This window comes from Sciurus vulgaris (assembly GCF_902686455.1).
Source record: "Sciurus vulgaris genome assembly, chromosome: X".
Classification (NCBI taxonomy): domain Eukaryota; kingdom Metazoa; phylum Chordata; class Mammalia; order Rodentia; family Sciuridae; genus Sciurus; species Sciurus vulgaris.
The window spans coordinates 43890504-43911537 of record NC_136471.1 but is presented as its reverse complement, the minus strand read 5'-3'; the positions used below and the strand labels follow the sequence as shown (position 1 = coordinate 43911537).

The window sequence follows — 21034 nt, the reverse complement described above, 5'->3', positions numbered from 1 at the left end:
TTCAGATTTACAAATAATTCATCAAAAGGCATCTTCCCTTGCTTTTTAAAAATATGATCTGTGTGTGCAAAATGAACTTTAATTCAGTAAGTCCCAAGTTTTCAATTCTCAGAACATCAAAAATATTCAAATATTATTTAAAAGTTACATTAAGTGGTATATATGTTGCTCAATTTAAGTTTTTATTGGTGTTCCGCATCTGGGACAATGGGAAAATGGATTAATAAATATGGTTTCTATTAAAGTTTAAAATATAATTTTGTTTTGTTAAAATTCTAAAAAGCTAGTAGAATCTTAATTTTCATTCAATTTAGAATTTTTCCCAAAATCATGTAATTATTTTTCTCTTTTGATATCTTGAACTATTTAATTAGTATTTACAAAATATTTGTGATTCTTTTGTTTCTCAAAATACAACAAACTTTTCAGAATTTATTTTTGTGTGCTTACAGATTATTATTCCATATGATATGGTAAAATTGTTTTTGCAAAAGTGCTAATTTTGTCATTGTATTTCTACTCTAATTTAGCTAGCGTGCTAGTCTGTGTCATTTTATGCCAGCATAATTGAGAAATCTAATTGGAGCACAGTTCCTAATATCCTTAATATATATAAAGTATTACTAAGGATTATTGTGAATGATTTAACACATCCAAACATATACATACTAAGGAGTGGTATCCCTTTCGAAGTAGTCACTTTGGGAGACTAATCTACTTATCCTAATGACATTGTTATTGCTTAAATTACTTTTGAAACTACTCTTTTAGAATTGCCTTGAGGCTTATAGCACATTATTTTGAATATCCTCAGAGAAGCAAATCTTCATATTTTGAAATTAGATGTGATATCTCAATATATGTAGAAATCACTTGGAGACAAATCTGATATGTAATCAAACTGAATGATACCATAATAATACCTATATTCTTGGTGATTTTATATATATATATGTATATATATATATACACACACACACACACACACACCCATACATATATATATGCAATTTAAGAAGAAAAGGAAAATTCCAAAATATTATGAACACTGATAGCATAATTTACATCAATGTATAACCTTCCAAGGTGACTATTTTGAAATATCAAAATCTTATGAATTTAATCAGGCTTCATTCAGTATTCATCAACTGCTGACTGAGTACCAGCTCTAGTTATTGAAAATTTGCAGTCTACGGTTATAGCTTCCCACTGCCCACACTACCCTGTCTCTCACCAAACGAGGACTCAGGGACTCAGATCAGAGTTTCTTCAGAACTAACTCATAGGAATTTGCAATTAATCTGTCTCTCCTAAATCCTACATCTAGTGCTTCCGCTGAAACACAACCTTCCTTCATAACCTCCATTGTGGGCATCAGGTAACACCACAAGCCACTGATTCAGTGTCTGGCTTGTTTTCTCTTTTCCTACAGGAACCTTCATCTAGCTGCCTACTGCCCCACAATTCTCAAGAAGTAGACCCTCAATGTTTCCACCAAGGGGACAGGGTCCTACTTCATGCTAAATACACCTCCTTGTAACCACGACTATTCAACCTTTCTGCCCTAAAGCACTGCTCATGTACAGAAACTCCTGCTGCTGTGTTTCTGCCAAGTAGATAAGACCACATGAGTAGCTATTTGAACTGTTACCTCAGACACTGTAGTTGGGATTTCTGATGACCTTTCTTATGAGTTAGCTTTACTGGTCCCAGTTTATTCTTCTCTTACACGTTAGTCCACCATTGACCTCTCGCAACCTCATGATCAACTATCTGTGGGTATTGTCACTAGGGCCAGAAAATATTTTTTTATGTAGCTTTTCATATTTTAGCAAACTCTTTCACCTATGTTGTATAAGTTGACCATCACAACAATTCTGTAAAGTAAGTAATGCTGGTATAACAAAAAATTTCTGATTTGTTTGTTTTTCAACATCTCATTGTACAAGCCAAAATACTAATTATAACTGATATCTAAATGCAGTTTTCCCTTTCATTGTCAAAGGTAGAGAATGTTTCAATAAACTTTTTGCCTTTAATATTAGGTAAATATTTAATGAACACAATCAACTTAGAATTTTAAAATATAAACAAGAGCCTCTTTGTTTAATTTAATATGTGTCAATTATTCATTACCATAGCAGACTGCCAGACCATACTGTGAGAGAAAATTGTTTTATCACCTTTTATTTCACCTTTTCCAATTTAATGAGTTTTCAATGTAATGAGTTTTATCATCAACTTATTCTACATCATTATTGGAAGTCATATTCATGCCCAGCAAAATTAAACTTTTAAAGAATTAATAATAGCTAACATATGTTGAGTGCTGACTATGTGCCAGGCACAATCCTAGCTCTTTTACATGCATTAAGCTACTTAATCCTTGTAACAACTCTAACAGATAGATACTATTATTATCCCTACTTCACAGATAAAGGAATTTAGGTATAAAGAGCTTAAATAATGTGCTTAAGGTCACAAAACTAAGAAGTCAATGATAAATACAAATCCAGGCAGTGTGACCCCAGGACCTTTGCTCTTAATTATTGTGATATATTGCCTCTATGCTAGAGGAACAGGAAAATTTAATATTTGTATCATCCTCGACATCTCCAATAGGTATTAAGGAAAGTTTTATATTAACAAAAAAAGTCAAAATAAGAATAAAACATAATAATGAAACAGAAGATCTGTCAAACACCATCTACAAGTAGTTGGATTATGACAGGAGACTATACCAGCAAACACTTAAGAATCTCTTTGTATTACAATTCTAGGTACAATGCAAAGATTTAATGGACCATTTTAATGAAAGCATTAAAGAAATGGTTCCTGAGAGTTTATTTTATAAAAGGATGTTTTAAAAAATATCAGCAGAAGTATATAAGGATTCCTATTGTGGTTATGCCCAAATCACTAACAATAGGCCTAATTCTACAGTTTTTATTCAGGTTATTCATTAAAGTCTGACACCTCTGAGGTTTTTAAAGATCCTAAATATCCTACTCTAAAAATATCTGCAGAGATTATTTAAAATGCTAGTTTCAGGATAGTTAGATTTTAAATATTTGTGATTTTATTGTTTATACTTTAATGTATTATTTCTAAAATTTTCCACATCAGAATATATAGTATTGGTGTTACAGTCATAGAAAACAATTATCTCATTGTATGGTAACTTTCACTAAAGTCAATGAAACAGCTCGTTAGAGATGTCAAATGGAAATATAATGCTGGGCATCACCAAGGGTTAATTAAGAATTGAAATAGCCAGTCATGCTGGTGCACACCTATAATCCCAGCCAAGTTGGCTGAGGCAGAAAGATCACAAGTCAGAGGCCAGTCTGTAAGACCCTGTCTCAAAATTTTAAAAAGGGATGACTGGTGGCAAGGTGCAGCTCAGTGATGGAACCTTGCCTAACCTATATAATAAGGCTCTGGGTTCCATTCCCAGCACCACTGGAAAAAAAAAAAAAGGAATTGAAATAAAGCAGATAGGAAGAGGCTTGCCTGAGGCTGAAGTGTGAACTGAGTAAAGGTTGCCTGGACATATCCCTCAAGCAACAACTTTTTTCAGTTCACTAAATGGAAAATATAGCCTAAACAGCACACATGAAACAGCTAAAAAGATAGTCTAAAATATATGTTCCCAAATAATGTTATATAACCTGTAAGAATCTACATTTTTTAACCATCTCCTTGAGTGATTCTTCTTTTTATCTTTTCTTTTTTTAAGTGATTCTGAAGCACACTAAAACCTGAGAACCACTATCAGTAGATGAAGTGCTTGTTAGATTCAATATGAAGTTTTAGTAAAGCAAGCTGAATGCTTGAGTTTACTCACTGCCCCAGGTCTGTGAGTTAGCAAAATACATATATCTCTCTAAAGGAGATTACAAATATTTTCAAATGAGAGAGAGTGGTGTTACCCAGTGAAAGAAGGTAGATATGACAATAAACAAGTCTTCATGTCTTAAATAAAACAGAAAAGTAAAACATTTACTTCTGATTATCTTCTTCCTTAGAATATGGAATCTGAAAATATGGAATCTGAAAATACAGAAACTGAAAATATGGAAACAGAAAATACTGAATCTGAAAATATGGAAATTGAGACTATTTCTTCAATTTCTACTCTACAAGCCCTCTCTAATCTGCTTTATCCTGAAGAAGAGGATGATTTCGACTTTGGACAGGTGGTCATATACTTACAGATGAATTAGTTCTGTTCAGTGAAGTTGTGGAGCTGTATTTGAACAACTTGTTCCCACCTTACTGTGGGAGCAAAGCTGTGTCATCTGATACATTCACAGGAGGATGCAAGGTTGATTATGCATGAGAGTATAACCTCTAGTACATTTCCAGCAAACGTAATTATATTTTTCTAAACCACCTGAACACTGAATAGGAAAACAGTTCTGTAACTATGGTAGCAATAGCCACCTTTGTCATTTATATTTATGGTCAAAGAATGCTTGACAACCATGGCAGAGTAGTAGCTAGACTATTTTTGCCTAGACAATATTTCTATAAAAGAAGTATTTTTCAATTATACATTATTAATTGGACCCTCAAGTACCAGTTCCTTGATTTTTTAAAAAAATGCCTAAATATGAAAATATAACAAAATATTTTGAACCAAATCATAGGACAAACTTGTTCGAGCCTACTAAGATCAGCTTCCTAGTACACACCTGAATAGAACTGTGGAGTCTTAATTAGCTGAATAGCATTTGAGTTCAGAACAGATAACATTATTGAACCTTGCAAGAGCCAGATAGGCTTCACTGGAAACAGAAGGGTTCCCTGAACTGACCTTTGGCAACTTCCAGGTCACTGCCATTATTTACAGAATAACCAAGACACTTTTTAAACCTCTGTCCTCCATTCTGAACTCCTTAAATATCAGTGAACCTTGGCTCTCAGACTGCCTATGATAAGACAAAGTTTAGGGCAGAAATCTCATACTTTAATAGAATATATCAATTTACATAAAACAATTTAATGAGGTTTTTCATTATTGTGATCATAAATAAATCATCTTCCATGAACATGCGTTTAACTACTTACTCCTCCAAAAATTCCTTTTTGCCATTGTGTGGGAAAGTAAGTATATTCTGAACAGGCTATAAATTTAGTGACTCAGACACTGGATTGAGTATTCTCCCTGAAGGAAGAGCTTAGGTGGAACAGGGCAGAATTAAATAAGACATGAAATAGAAATAAATTTTGTAGTACAGGGAAACTGAGTTTTCTTGGAACTAGGAAATTTTAGTAAAGGAAACATCTGAGTAGATCCTAGCAATTAATACCAGTGTAAAACACACACGTGCACACAACTATACAGGAGAAAAAGGAAAAAGGAGCAATTTATCAATGATGTTGGGAAAGCAAATTCATTTTTGCTACCTTGAAATAACAGAATGATAATTTTCTGAAGCTGACATCTTGAGAAAGGTAGGGTTATGCAATATTAAAAAAAGTATATTAAGTATTTGAGAGAGTGATATTGAATATAGTAAAGTGAAACTTATAATTGGAACAGATTCAGAGATAAGGATATACCCTGGTTACAAATCCTTTTCCCTTTGGTGTTTATGTCTAGAGACATTTATTTGCATATTGAGGTGTTTCTAGGAGGAAAGATGTTTATGAGAACAGAGACTATAACATCATTTTACCAAATTGTACAATTTATAAAGGAAAATTACTATAATAGTATATGATTCTGTATATCTGGGTTATAAGCAATTTTGAGATAATTGGTCATTCAGACACTACAGTAAAGATATCATTAGAGGGTATAGAATTAGAGTATCAGAACAGTGGGAGAATAATTAATGTTTCTAATGAACTATTAAATTTTCCAGGAGAGAAACTGCCTTTCATTTTGTAACATGTATTAATCTAGGGAACTGTGGAATGATTACAAGAGTGATGTGTTTTTGAAAATACACTCTCAGAAAACAGCAAGAGAACCATTGCATACACATTGGTTCATTTACCCTATCCCTCTTCTAAATGAATTGTTAAGAGTCAGGGAGATTGGTAAGCGAGTATGTCGTCGTTTTTCAAACTCCTGAGGGGATCTTAAAGCCTGTGGGAAATAAGGTTCACTACTCTTCACAGACATTGTGACAAGGATATTCAAACTCTTATATATTGCAAAGTGGCATGAATTGCAATGATAAATTGCTGAGATAATTGGCTGTGGATTCATGGTAAAGACTCAAAGGATGTCCTTATAGAAAACAATTGCCAGATGGTTTTTAATGCTTTTATTTCCTCATTACATATTTTCAATTGTAATTTTTATTTTTAATCATTTATTTTCATTGTTAATAAATCATGACCCCCCATGTTCTGATATTCTGATCCAATCACTTTCTATGACGAACATACCAATTTTTGTCAGGAATGTTCAAGGTTTTATTTCTACTGATTTTAATTTTCTGTGGAAGGAGGTACTCAACAAAACAAGAGGCCCTCATGTTCCAAGAAATGCTTTACCATTATTGACTATTAGTATTCTGATGATTAATAATTTAATAAAGGTACTACACATTTATATGACCTTAGTGATTAAAAAGAGGAAAAAATTGCCCAGAATACTTACTGTCTTGGGATATTCACATAAAAATGTCAGAGATGCCTTAACTGCAGACATAGCACTTTTGAATCTTCTTTTTGAAAAAGAATACTTACTGTCTCAGATACTGTTGAGATGTTATAGATTAATTTCTGATTTATAACTGTTGGAATAGTTTAGCATAATAAAGACCCAGGTGAGCTTTTCTGTGAGCTTTCAAGGACAGACACATTCCCCTTGTCCAAACAGGACATTATAACTTTTGATCATGTCTAAAATCTTAGGAGATGAGATCAGGGACATGAGAAAAGGAAGCTAGAGATGAGATCAGGGACCTGAGAAAAGGAAGCTAGAGGTGCTAGTTTGTCAGGACCCAAGGAGATAAAAATATCTGACTTCCAGCAAAAGAGTGAATTAGAGCTACAGAATCTTAAGTCAGCAAGAACAATTAACAAGAAGTTGGGACTTTCTTGAAATATTAAAGAATCCCTGAGAAAGGCCAATGATGTGGTTGCCACTATACTGATGGTGTAATACTTCAAAAACTGAAGACTGTTCTTGTTCTGGAGTCAGGGTCAGTCTGCTTGGGGTATACATGCATGGCAAAATGAAAATGTATGAAGAATAATGTGGTTCAGCATGTATTTGACAATATTCATTTGGGGTTGCTGTATAAATCTACCAATTCAGTGTCATGAGGTGGTGGGATGAGGAAATATTTCATTCTCATAGTGGAAAACAGTGAAAGTTGTCAGGGTTTTTGAATGGGTCTTTGGAAGTCTGAATATTTAACCTCTAGTTACTTTTTAGTTTATATTTCTATACAACTTTCCCACATTTCTATCCCCAATCTACCTATGATGATACAGTGCCCCAATCCAAAAGTGTCAACACTTTTCTACTAACACTTGGTTCTAACCTTCATGGAGATGAATGTGGCTCATTCCCCTATCCCCAGGGATGCATGGTTCACTGAACTGGAACCTGGGATTTCGTCTGACCAAAAATCAATTCTGATCCAGAGTCTATTAAACTGAAAGGACTAGGAAAACACATTCAAAATCATACTTGGTATCTGTCTCTCTATTGTACATTGATGATGAGTAATTAAACTGAAAATTTCTATGAGCTTTTCTAGTGGAAATCTTATCAAATTTAAAGTGTTACTAGTCATATAGTTATACCAGTAGTAATTATAGAATGATGGATGTTTTTTCTTCTTCCCCAGCCAAACTGTTCATCTACTATTGGAGCAATGGGTCCCGGGAATATTGGACCACCAAAATCAGAAGAGCTCAGTGGTAAGTTATTATTAAAGCAATAAAGATCAATAGAATCAATATAAATACTTGGTAGCAAAATTATAGGAACAGTAATACCAAAATTAGCACATATGAAGATGAGCTAACCAACAATGTATTGCATAGTTAAGAATTGCTATGAGAGTAAATTTTAAGTGTTCTCACCACAAATAAAAGTATATGAGGTAATGTATATGCCATTTGGTCTGGTTTAACCATTACACAATGTTTACAAGCTTTAAAACATGCTGTACATGACAAGTATATAATTTTTTTGTCAATATAAAAATAAATAATATTAAAAAAAAGAAGTTGGGTGTGGTGGTGCACACCTATAATCCCAGTGGCTCAGGAGGCTGAGGCAGGAGGATCCTAAGTTCAAAGCCTCAACAATTCAGTGAGGCACTAAACAACACAGTGAGACCCTGCCTCTAAATAAAATACAGAAAAAGGACTGGGGATGTGGCTCACTGGTTCAATCCCCAGTACCAAAATTAAAAAGGAAAAAGAAATAATCATGGAAATGATGAATAGCCAGTTACACATAAAGATGCTGTGATGCTGTTTTTACTCTACAGAGGCAGGAAGTAGTTTTCCTAATAATGAAAAATAATTTTCCTTGAATTATCCACATTACTTGACATATTTTCTGACATCTGTCTAAGAAAGTTGTATGTGATTAGATAATTGTTTTAATGTTTATGGTCTCAAGATGCTTCTAGCCTTCTATATTCTGGCAATTTCACAAAATCGATTAATTAATTCAATAACTATGTATTGAGAGCCTGTTATATACTTGGCAGTATGATAATCTTTGAAACTATATTCAAGATCAAAATGATCCCTGCTCTCTTTGAGCTAATAGGCTTTTGGAGAAGACAATAAAACAAGTATCCACACAATTTTATCTTACATTGGATACTTGTGAATTCAAGTTCATGGAATTATTTTAAAAATCACAGGTCCAGGGTTTGGGGATATAGTTCAGTGGCAGAGAACTTGCCTAGCATGTAGAAGTCCTGGGTTCCATCTCTAGTCCTTCCAAAAATAATAACAATCTAGGATAATGACATTTCGTGATGTTTTCCTAGCATTTTGGCGTACGTTTTGACAGAGTTGAGCTTTTCTCAAATCTTTAAAAATACAGGAGACTAATTCTGTTGGTCATGATCACAGTTACCAGAAGATGGGCAAAGAGAAGAAGTGAATTCATTCATTAATCTAGTTAATTGTAAAAGATATTATCTGGAAAATGTTCAAAATAATGGCTAAAATGAGGTCTGAGAATATTTAAAGTTTTTAGTTGTTGTTCAAGAGACTTTTTACCTTAGAGATATTCACTACATGGAATACTAGTTCCAATCCAGATGTACTTCTGTGCTGCCTGTTATTTCTGGTAATGTAAGTCTAATAACTCTGAATTTTGAGGGCGATGAGTCACATGCAAAATGTTACCTATAAATCCGTACTCAAGCTTTAGAAGGCCCATGCTAGATAGAAGCAGATAATTTTAAAAGAATTGGCAGAATTGAAAACCGGACAATCAGGTGCATTTCTGGGAATGCTTGAAAGGACTCAATGTTCTGCACTTAATGCATGTCCCCATTGGATGCCACAATAGAACAAATGAAAGATGTATTTTTGCATGCCTACTGGAGCCTTTCTACTTTTAAATATTTTAAAGATGGCATATGGAAAACCAAAAGTTCTGCATAAAGAACAAGAAGTGACAGATATTTTCTTTAAAGCTCATGTATATGTGATGAAAATACTGGATTAAAAAATTATCTTCATCCAGTGCTTTAAGTTTCCTTAATTGATATTATTTTTTTTTACTTATGTCATGCTTGTACAAAAGGTATTAAAGGGTTTTCATGTAGTAAAAAACAATACTAGGGACATATTTCTATCTAAATCAGATTGATCATATATATTATTTTTATCTTTTGTATATATACATATAAATATTTTACATGTGATCCTGTTTGTTTCTGAAAAAGGTATAGTATTTTTTATATATCTATATATCATATATATGTATATATATGTATATATATATATATATATACAGAGAGAGAGAGAGAGAGAGAGAGAGAGAGGGAGGGGCAGACAGACAGAAACAGAGAGGAACTGGAAAGATATAAAACACCAGAATGCCAACATTAATTATCTCCAGGCAGTTGGGTTATAGATTATCTTATTTTTTTAAATTTTTGCTTATGTATTTTCTATAATTATTATTAATAATTCTACAATGTATTGGTCTATGTTGATAATATTTAAAATCAGTTGTTACTAATTTAACTTGTCTGGACCAAAAGAGCAAGCTAATGATTACAAATAAAGAATGTTTATGTTGGTTATCCCACAAAGAATGTGAAGAACTTGAACCATTTAGAGAAGGAAAATAAGCAAGGACTTCAGCTTTATCTTCCCTTTCTTCACAGTCATCTCTCAAACTGGTGATGAAAATAGTGAGGACATCTGGAATCCAGAAGAAGTTCCCGAAGGAGCAGAGCATGATGACATGTGGGATGTTCGAGAAATCCCAGAGTAAGTCAAATGAAACCAGGAATGTGGTTAGGGTTTAAGTTAGATGTGTCACCTGATATCATTCTATTTTTTTAATTATTATTTTTATTTTTACAGACTGCATTTTGATTCATTGTACACAAATGGGGTATCTTTTCGTTTCTATGGTTGTGCATGAATCATTCTATTTTTGACAAGATTCATAAAGTAACTTATACCACATAAAAGATAAAACCATAGGGACACACAGAAGGCATGTATAATTGATCATTTTTCCCCTTCTAAGGCAAAAACAATAATGAAACATAATACCTTCCTTTCAGTTTTATCTAGCAAAAAATGAAAAATTGTCATTTTCATTATAAATTTATATTTAATGTCAGTTTGTTGTCTAGTGTAGAACTAACAGTAGGAGAAAATCACCCCATTAAATTGCAACTATTCATACAAACTCAATTATAATACTATGTTTATGTGTCAAAGACCTGCTTTTAATTACTCAGTGCTTTATAATTTCAGCAAAAGGCCATGTATTCCCTTCAATTATCAATTATTACCCAGACTTACTTACTAGATATTTAAGGATTATGCTTTTATTCGGTGTATTTTGCAAACAAGACTCAAATTTGTAACCTTTTCAATACCATCAAACTCTAGATATAAAATTTAGAATCATTATCAGGAAAAAAAACCTTTCAGATTTTTTAAAACCCTCATACTTTTTAAGGAATATAAAATACGTTTACATACATTAATGAAGATAATTTTTAAATAGAGTTAGCATTAAATATGTTTTAAATTAAAACTTTGAGTATGTAGATGAACTGAAAAACAAAGCCAATATTTATAAAATTATAATGTACTTTATTAGTTCTTAAAGAATTTTATGGCAAGTGATCTGTCAACTTTTCTAATTGTGACTACAAAACTAACTGTCCAATTCATTTTAAAAAATACCCATGCTTCTGTCCTCTGTATCAGTTTTGAAAATAGAAGCAGTGGGAGAGTGGGGATAATTAATGAAAAAGAAGTATCCAGCTTTCAAGTAAACTATGCCAGAAAATATAAACCTTGTAAAAATTCAAAGGAGATAGGTTATACAGGTGGAGAAGAAGCAGTGAGTTTGGTTGGATATGTAGACATGAAGGTAAACCCATATAGTAAACTGTTGGAAAATTGTATCTGTTGTTAAGGAAAAGAGCAGGAACTTGAGGGCAAATCCATCTGGGAGTTATGAGCTTATGGAATGATCCTTTCTGTTTTGTTTGAACCTGGCTTAACACTTGTAAATACTTGGTAGACATTGTAGCCTATTAAGAGAGAAGTACCCTATATCAAACAGCTACATATTTCTAGTCTTGTTCAACCCCCTCCCGCAAAATCCCTTTTCTATTCTTGGGCATTCCTATTTGCAAATGGTCAGAAGTTCATTCTAGTCCTTTAGTCTTCCAGCTCGGGGATTTACTATTTCTTCATTAGGGTATAATTAAACATAGAAAACAAATTTTAGGGTGGGAGGTATTGCTAAGTGATAGAGTACTTGCCTAGTATGCATGAGGTCCTGAGTTCAATCATCAGCACTAAATTTAAGAGGAAGGAAGAGCCCAAATTTAAGAGGAAGGAAAGATTTGTGAATTGCCTTTGTGGGGTAAAATAACAGGAAAATCTTTAATTGAACTAAGAATCTGTAGGATCAGTTTCTATATGCCATAGTGTAGCTGTGCTGACTGTAATACCATTGTGAACTATGGAAATAGAAAAGACCATAAAAGTCATTTAGTTCTCACCCACCCTTTCCATGAATCATACAAGTATATATGCCAAGACTCTGTGAGTTTGTAACTTGACTAAGGTCACACAGAGGCAGTATTCAACCTGGATTTTCTAACTCTACTCTGTGGTTTAAAATGAGCAGAGGAGGGTTTCTATCTATCCATCAAACCCTGGGTTATAAGAATGGACTTTTTTATCTTCTACTTTAATCTTATGAGAGTATTATTAGAAATTCCCTTGATCCATTTTATCCATATAGTTCTAAAAGAGTTAAGCTTTATTTTAGAAAATACATATGTACAAAATAATAATCTTGCTTTTCAGAGTCTGGCATTTTTTACTGTTTCTAGACTTTTGTTCCTTTTTGTTCTACTACATGTCTGAAAAAAGCAAGCATTTTATTTAGTCCTTTTAGTTTTTGTAATAGCTTATCCTCATATGATTCTAGTTTTCTTCTCTGTGACAGGAAATTGCTCTTTCATTTGAGTCCCTATCATAATTGACTTTTTTTTCAGGTATGAGATCATATTCAAACAGCAGGTGGGAACTGAGGATATATATCTAGGATTGACAAGAAAGGATTCTTCAACTGCATGTTGTCAGGAGCTAGTGGTAAGACTCTCCTCCCTTTTCTCATTGTCTATATGACCATTACCACTGAATCAACTGACTGCTATATACATAACATTGTAGGCAAGGATGTAAACTCTGCATAGTCATTGCTATGTTTCAGGCACTAAGGGACTGATGGGGTACACAGTTTAAAATTGGTAACATTTACAAAATCGTTGAAGTTTACACATGTTGGACAAAATTTACAAATATAATAAAACCATATGACACAATACATGATTACTACAGGTAGTCCTACTAAAACCATCCAATCTGATTGTACTGAATATTCTTTCCTCTCACTACTGTCACATACATGTTGTCTGATTGGTTATTACCTTTGGATGCTGACAGGCAATCGGAATGAAATATTACCTTCCCCAAATTGGTTTATCTCTGAATATCTGATTTAAACTACTAAGAAGATATCTAGAATGTTACTTCACTCCCTTATCTGAATGACACTACAGCATGTTGGGGAGGCTCTAAGTTGCTGTTTCTGTAAAATATCCTTAATGATAACCAGTGAAATCAATAATACCATTGTACTTCTGCTTATTTGATCCTCCTAATGATCTTATTGAAAAGTCTGGGCCTAATCTATAGTGTGAGACTTGTTTTGGCAACAAACAAGTGATTATGCTGTTAAAAGTTATTTTTGAGGTGGGGTTTATGCTTCTATCTTTGTCCCTACTCTCTTAGAATACATTATAGAATACTGAGGTGCCCATAGGAGATGCTTAATATTTTTTTTCCTTAAGCAAATGATAAATGGAATTTGAATCTCTCTTTGGCATGAACTTCAAGTTTTCTCTTATTAGCAAAATCTAAGATATTCAATTGAATCAAGTAAAATAATGGGAATAGTGACTTTTAAGTACCTCAGGAGATTTTTCAAACTCTAATGAGTTAAGGTTTCAAGTGATCTTGAAATAATTAGTTCCCATGGTTTTACCAGTAATATTCAAATTTCCTCTCTCATAAATTACTGTAAAATTATGTTTTCAATGTCTAGTGTTGGGATTGCTCTAAGCTCTGGAGAAATTCTAGACCCTAAATAAATAAAACTGTTGTGAGCCTTTCCATTTCTCTCATGCAAATTGTTACTACTAGTTTTAATAATAAAAGTATCTTGAACAATGAATCTTAGAAACTAAATCATACCTCATAATAGGAAATGCAGTGTATCTAAAACTCAATAAGTATATATAGAAGACTCGATCCTTCCCTCTAATTAATTTATAATTGATTGAAGAGACAAAGCTAACATAAATGAGCTAATTTTATTATAAACAAACTCATTGAAAGGCAATTGTAAGTGTATTAGGAGTTCAGAGAGTTTGGATAAGGCTTGGACATCACTCACTGAAGCCAGCAGGAAATAAAACATTTATCAGTGCTACAGCACTTTACCACTTATTTTTCATTCTTTTCCTCTTGCTTTCCTTTCTCTTATTTCTTCATTTATTCAACTTTTTTGTGTTGCTTGGGACCAAACCCAAGACCTTGTACATGCTAGACAAGTGCTTTATATGCCCATTTATTCAATTTTTAAATACTTAGTGAATGCTACTACATACCATACACTGTCCTAATTACCGAGATGCAAAGATAATTAAGAAATGGCCAATTTTCCTCCAGGAATTTACAGTAAAGGAGATAGACCCCTAATAAATTATTGCAGTTCAGTTTGGTAAGTGCATATGTAGAGGCATATATAGGTACACTGTGATATAAAACATAAAGGGATCAATTAATTCCATTTGGTTTCCAAGAGAGTTCTAAGCAGAGGAGGTAAGAGCATGTAAAAAGGTATCTAGGCATGAAATAGCATGGTATATTTGAGTAAGTAATGAATACAAAAAGAATCAGGAATAACTGTGGGTAATGGCATCCTGGTAAACTGTCTCTCAAAAAAGATTTTAAAACCCTGATTTGGGTTGGGGGTATGTAGGTCAGAGGTAGAGTACTTCCTTGCATGTTCAAGACCTTGGGTTTGATCATCAGCACTGAAAAAAATAAATAAAACCTGATTTGTAGTTGGAATTTTATCCTGTAGGCTTATTGATGGTGATATTTACCATCATTGCTTAACCCTATTAGTAAGACTTAAAGAAACTGTTGACCTCATCTCAAGTATTTATTGCTCAAATTTATATACTTATTAACTTATAGTGTTTCCTTGAATTTAAGACATCGTCAAATTATAAATGTGCCATTTATTCTTAATTTTTGTACTGGGGATTTAACTCAGGGATGTTTTACCTCTGAGCTACATCCCTAGCCCTTTTTATTTTTTATTTTGAGACAGGGTCTCACTAAGTTGCTTAGTGCCTTGCTAAGTTGCTGAGGCTGGCTTCGAACTTGTGATCCTCCAGCCTTAGCCTCCTGAGCCCCTGGGATTACAGGCATATGCCACTACTTCTGACTAAATGTGGCATTTATTTAATAACAATACTTGAGAAGAAAATAGGTACACTACCACACTAAATGTATGCATTGATTGTGTGATGTATATAAATATCAGAAACATGAAAATGTGGGAAAATTGTACCTTAAATTGGTTAAATAATTTTATTTGGGTCTTGGACGTGGTCTATATGTAACAATACAATCAAAAGACTTTAAGAAGATTACCCTTGCTGAAGCTGAGGAAGGTAATAGGAATACAATCTGTTTAAGTATAAGAAGTGATTTGGGCTTTAGAAATTCACAAGCCACCCTTTCCTTTACCTGCCACAGATTCCAAACAAGAATGCAAATTTTATGAACCTTAAATCAAATGATACTCCTAAACAAAATTTTAGATTAACAATATGTGTGTCTTCAGCAAACTTCTAACCCCAAACCTAAGAAAATCTAATATCTAAATTCTGCCTGTACTCTTGTTATTCTCTGTTGCTTTACTCCTAAGTTTGTAGCTACCAAGTCTCCCTGGCCTTAATCTACATGTAGGTATTTTAGAGCCAGGTTAAATCTGTGGTTTGCATATTTGTTGCTATTGTTGTTTTACCAATATGCCGTTTCTTCAAATAAAATTTTATGAGAAAACCCAACATGTAAAACATGTAAAAGTACCATCACCTTGGGGAAATAAAAGGTACTACACTCATGAGATACATCTTATGAGACTAGCAGGGGCTCCTTGGAACAAAATTAGAAGAATGCTGATTTAGTCTCTCTTCCTTGCATTATAGTTGAGAAACTAATGTCAGGCTTACAAGGTGTCAAATACTCATAATTTAAGGGAAGAATAATAAGAGAGCTAGAGGGCTTCTTCTGTGTACACCTCATGAATAGGAGGCCTTTACCTTTTTTGATTTTATTTTCTTGTCCTTTTCTTCCTTTGTCTGTAGTCTCCATTCTTCCCCACAAGTCTCCCACTGTGAAGGGTTTGATATATATCCTTGACAATATATCTTTGAATACATATGTGTCATTGTTTGCTATAAAATTTTAATTCATACAATACTTATTTAACACTTAGTATGTGATAAATGCTATAGACCAGGTAATGGTCATACAATGTTGAAAAAAAACAGACAAGATTTCCTTCTCTCTAGGAGCTTATTGTCAAGATATTAAGCCACTTATACACAGCAATGCAGTGGTAACTATCAGGTAGACTTGCCAGACTTTTACAGACTGATCTAATAAGTAAACAATAACCCCCAAAGAAAATAGTTCATTACTTACACAGCCTTAGCACAACCAATATAATGTCAGCTCCTTATATGCCTTTGCCTGCAAAAGGACATCAAACCAAATAGCAGGTAACACGAGCAGTGGGAGTCTATGGCTGAAAAGCCAACTCTAGCCTACAATTAGCTATTTTATAGTCTGCATCTATGGCCAAGGGGAGTGAGGTAGGAAGTTATATGCCTTACTGGAACTGGAGAGTAGAATGAGAAACTGTCTCACAGAAGCTTCCTGCAAAATATGGAGCCTCCCACAATGTAGAGGCAGATAAGAAACAGAATAAGGCAGCTCCTCAAAGACTGCCTATCTTCCCATGTTCCGGGAGGATCATAGGATGTTCTGCCAAGAGCTGGGTCACACTGTAGTTGAACTTTGCCTACGTGGTCCATGTGCAGAGTCATTAGAGTATCATAATGGAGCTTTTTCCCTATATTTATATGATATGAATAAACATTTTTGTCCTGGTTGTTTTCACTTAATGTAATAATAATAACAACAACAACAACAATAGCAAACACTTTATATAACATGTATTATGTACCAGGAATTTCTCTAAGAACTTTATACATAGTACCTCACTAATCACCGTGCCAAGATGCTATTATTACCCATATTTTGTAGATGTTAAAGAATTACAATCACATTAAGGTCACACTTGTAGATTTTGATAGACTTGAGCCCAGGTTATTTGAATTCAATGGACAGTTCTGCAAAATTATATGAATGAAAAGAAGCGGGCCTCACAAGCACAAGGCCCTGAGTTCGATCCCCAGTACCACAATAGCAACAGAGGTAGCATTTGACTAGAATATTTGAAGAACAAATAAGAGTTTGTCAGGCAGCAAAGGGTGAAAAGTTCTCCAAATAAATGAACAGCATGAGCAAAGATAATACTATGAAAGTAGATAGTGTGTTTTAAGAACTATTTGTGATATTTTGGAGCCCTAGAATTCACTGGTATTAAGTAATATAGAAGATAAAACAGAATAAGTGACTTAGGGCTAGTTGCGAAAGACTTTGAATGCCATATCATGTGCTGTGGACTGAAATATGTCCCACCAAAATTCATATGCTGAAGATATAAACTCCCAGTAGAATGGAATTTGGAGATAGAGCCTTAGGGAAATAATTAGGATTATATGAGGTCATGAGAGCAGCACCCTCATAATGGGATTAGTAACCTTATAAGAGACAACAGAGAGGTTGCTTATTGTCTTCCCACCTTGTGAGGACACAAGGAATTGGCAGCCATGTATAAGTCAGGTAGAGGACCTTCACTAAACCCAACCATGCTAGCATCCTGATCTCTGATTTCCAGCCTCCAGAACTATAAAATTTCTTCTATTGTTTAAGCTATCCAATGTATGATATTTTGTTAAGGAAGCTCAGGAATAGAAACATCATGTAATTTGGACTTTATTTTCTGCATACTAGTGTTAGTAAATATTTTAAGGTGGGTGAGTGAGCTGTCTGTGGTGGTACATGCCTGTAATCCCAATAACTTGGGAGGCTGTGGTAAGAGGATTGCAAGTTGAAGGCCAACCTCAGCAACTTACTGAGACCCTGTCTCAAAATTTTAACAAAATGGGACTGGGAATGTCACTCAGTGATACACCCCTGGGTTCAATCCCCACTACTGAATTAAAACAATGAAAATTTAAAAATAAAATGGGTGAGTTAAATGACTAGATGCATATTTCAGAACAACTTTAGTGGCAGTATGAACATAGAATTTAGTGGTGATTGCGGTGGGAGATAAATTTGAGTTTGGGTAAATGAGGTAGGCAATTACACTAGTTAAAGTGAAGGAAGTAAGAATAGATTGTGTCTGTGAGGATGGACAGGAAAGAATGTCTTCAGTAAATATTTGAGTGTTAATATTGATAGGACTTTGAAAGTGATTGAATGAGATATGTATAGGAAAAACAAAAGTCAGGTTTCTAATCCAGGTGACTGTGTGAATGATGATGGTTTTAATTTAGATATAGGAATATAACATGGCTATCTATAAATGGTTGACTTAGAGATGTTTTTGTTTCATTTTAATCTTATTTTTTCCATTTTTTACAATTACTATCAATTACTTTCAGAAGGACAGTAAGCAATCAAAGGTTGGTTTTATTTGTGTGTTGTAAGGGTGGGATATGGAATGCAAAAAGGAGACAAAGTTCTAAGAAAGATATTAATTTTGGGTTATAGTAGGTTGAAGTGCCTATGGGAAATTTTGTTGAAAGTATCCAAGAGGCTGTTAGAAATACAAATCTATGTGGAACTCAAGAAGAAGAAAGAGACTGGAGGTGTTGATTTTCAAAGTAGATGGTGTTTGTTTCCTGCAAGTATTAGAATCTACCACCAGAGTGCCTGATTTACATCAGGGTTGGAATGAACTCAATGTGATTTTTAGTAGTGTACGTGTGTGTTTGTGCACACTCATGCACACACATGCATGCACATATGAATGTGTTTGGGGAGGGGTGTTGAGAGGGATACTATGAAACCTAAAGGAATTGGGTTAATTGGGGACACAGTATGGGGCCAGTGAGATAAAACCAACAATCAGAGACAGTTCAAAACAGACATTATAAGTTTTTCCTATAGTTCTACAATTAGGTATTAATTTAATATTAAAAAAAACAAGGGGGATTGGATCAGTGAGGCTGGGATTGTAGCATGGCTTTAGAGGTACAAACAATGACAATGGGAGAAGTAAAACAAATCCATCATAGAAACTAGGTAAGAAAGAGTGGGAACCTGCCTACTCTTGAGGACAGGACTGATTGAGACACTGAACTTTTGGGTGCCAAATAAGGCATATGGAAAAAGGAATAGATACCAAAGATATGTAAGAAAGTAGCCCGGCTTCTCCATAGGAGTGTTTATGGCAAGAAGAGGGATAGGTGCATTGGGGATATAGGTCAGTGGATTCCCATTTTCACTCAGGGGTGTTGAACAACAGACTATCTCTAAAATCCCACACTGAGTGGAACTAGAATTATTGTTATTTTACCAAGTATATTGCCAATAATTCTGTTCAAGGAGAGGGGAAAAGTAGTCTGCAGATAAATTTTTGAACTAGAATGGATGCACAATATTTTTTGCGCTCCTACGTTGAAGGATTTATATCGATAAGAGGACATTCTGATGTGACCTAACAAACAAGCTGTTAAGCCTGGTTTTTTAGTTTTTATCATCACCTCCTCCTTAGGAAATGAGTCTCGTTCCCATCCCTAAATCTCACTGAGAACAAGGTTAGAGTCAGGAATAGGGTAGAAGTCAGGCACCATGTGGCAGAACAACTAGGAATCACATGTTTATCACATGTATTTATCTCAGAAAGAGCTATCATTCATCTTGAGCAAAGTGTCGGCTCATCCTCTAAAAATTCACTTGTTTCTTGAATGGTCTGCTTCTCAAATCCTGATTTCTCTCCTAAGATTAAAATATTCATATTCATTTACTTTTAATGAATGAGTAATTTGGCTGCCTGATAAATAAATGGATTCTCTTTTTCCATTTAAATTTCTAGAGGATAGATACCTGCTTTATTTTGTTTTGTTTTGTTATGCTTCCTGATTATGCTGACCTTGTTTGATTGGCTGTGTATTAGACTGTGTGGCAGGGAAAAGGAAATTTTTGATGTAATATGATACTTTATTATCAGCTCCAGGCAGCAAAAGCTTCAGTTAAATTTCTAATAATTCTCAAACATACATATATTTATATCTAATATCATAGTATTCCTTCACAATGATGGTAGAAGTGGGAGTGAGGAACTAATGTCTCCCTAAAAGTCAATTTAGGCCTGGAAATATAGCTCAGTGGTAGTATACTTGCCTAGCATGCATGAGCTCTGGGTTCAAGAGTTCAATCCCAAGTACCACAAAAATAGAGCTAGTTTAATTATATAGAATTAAGGTATTTCTAATTGTGAAAGTAATATATATATATATATATATATATATATATATTTAAAATGTTAATACCAAAATTAGCAGAGTTGTAAATGAAAGTTGCCTATAACGAAATACAGAGAAATTGAGAAGTAGACTTAAAATTAGGAAGAAATAAGCGTATAGGTTGTCTTATACATATACTTGTTAATAAAAATCAGTAATATTACATTCTTTTTATTGTAAACAAATGGGATACTTCTTGTTTCTCTGTTTGTACATTGAGTAAGTCATACCATTTGTGTAATCATAAATTTACATAGGGTAATGTTGTTTGATTCATTATGTTATTTTTTCCCTTCCCCCCCACTTCTCCCACCCCTCTTTTCCCTCTATACAGTCCTTCCTTCCTCCATTCTTCCCACCCTCCTTAACCCTAACCCAAAACCTAACCTTAACCCTAACGGTAACCCCTCCCACTCCCATTATGTGTCATCATCCACTTATCAGCAAAATCATTCGTCCATTGGTTTTTTGAGATTGGCTTATCTCACTTAGCATGATATTCTCCAATTTCATCCATTTGCCTGCAAATGCCATAACTGTATCAGTCTTTATGGCGGAGTAATATTCCA

The 21034-nt window shown here is 33.9% G+C and overlaps 1 protein-coding gene across 2 annotated transcripts in view; it reads left to right on the top strand.

Annotated features, from left to right (window-relative positions):
• The window catches only part of DNAAF6 (dynein axonemal assembly factor 6), a 46022-nt gene that overhangs the window by 4452 nt on the left and 20536 nt on the right, over positions 1-21034 (top strand). For both annotated transcript variants that reach the window (XM_079124972.1, XM_079124971.1), the window contains 4 exons: positions 4029-4199; positions 7821-7893; positions 10341-10446; positions 12714-12810. In XM_079124972.1, the coding sequence (XP_078981098.1) occupies positions 4032-4199; positions 7821-7893; positions 10341-10446; positions 12714-12810 (444 nt within the window). In that variant the 5' untranslated portion in view covers positions 4029-4031. The remainder of the gene's footprint in view (positions 1-4028; positions 4200-7820; positions 7894-10340; positions 10447-12713; positions 12811-21034) is intronic.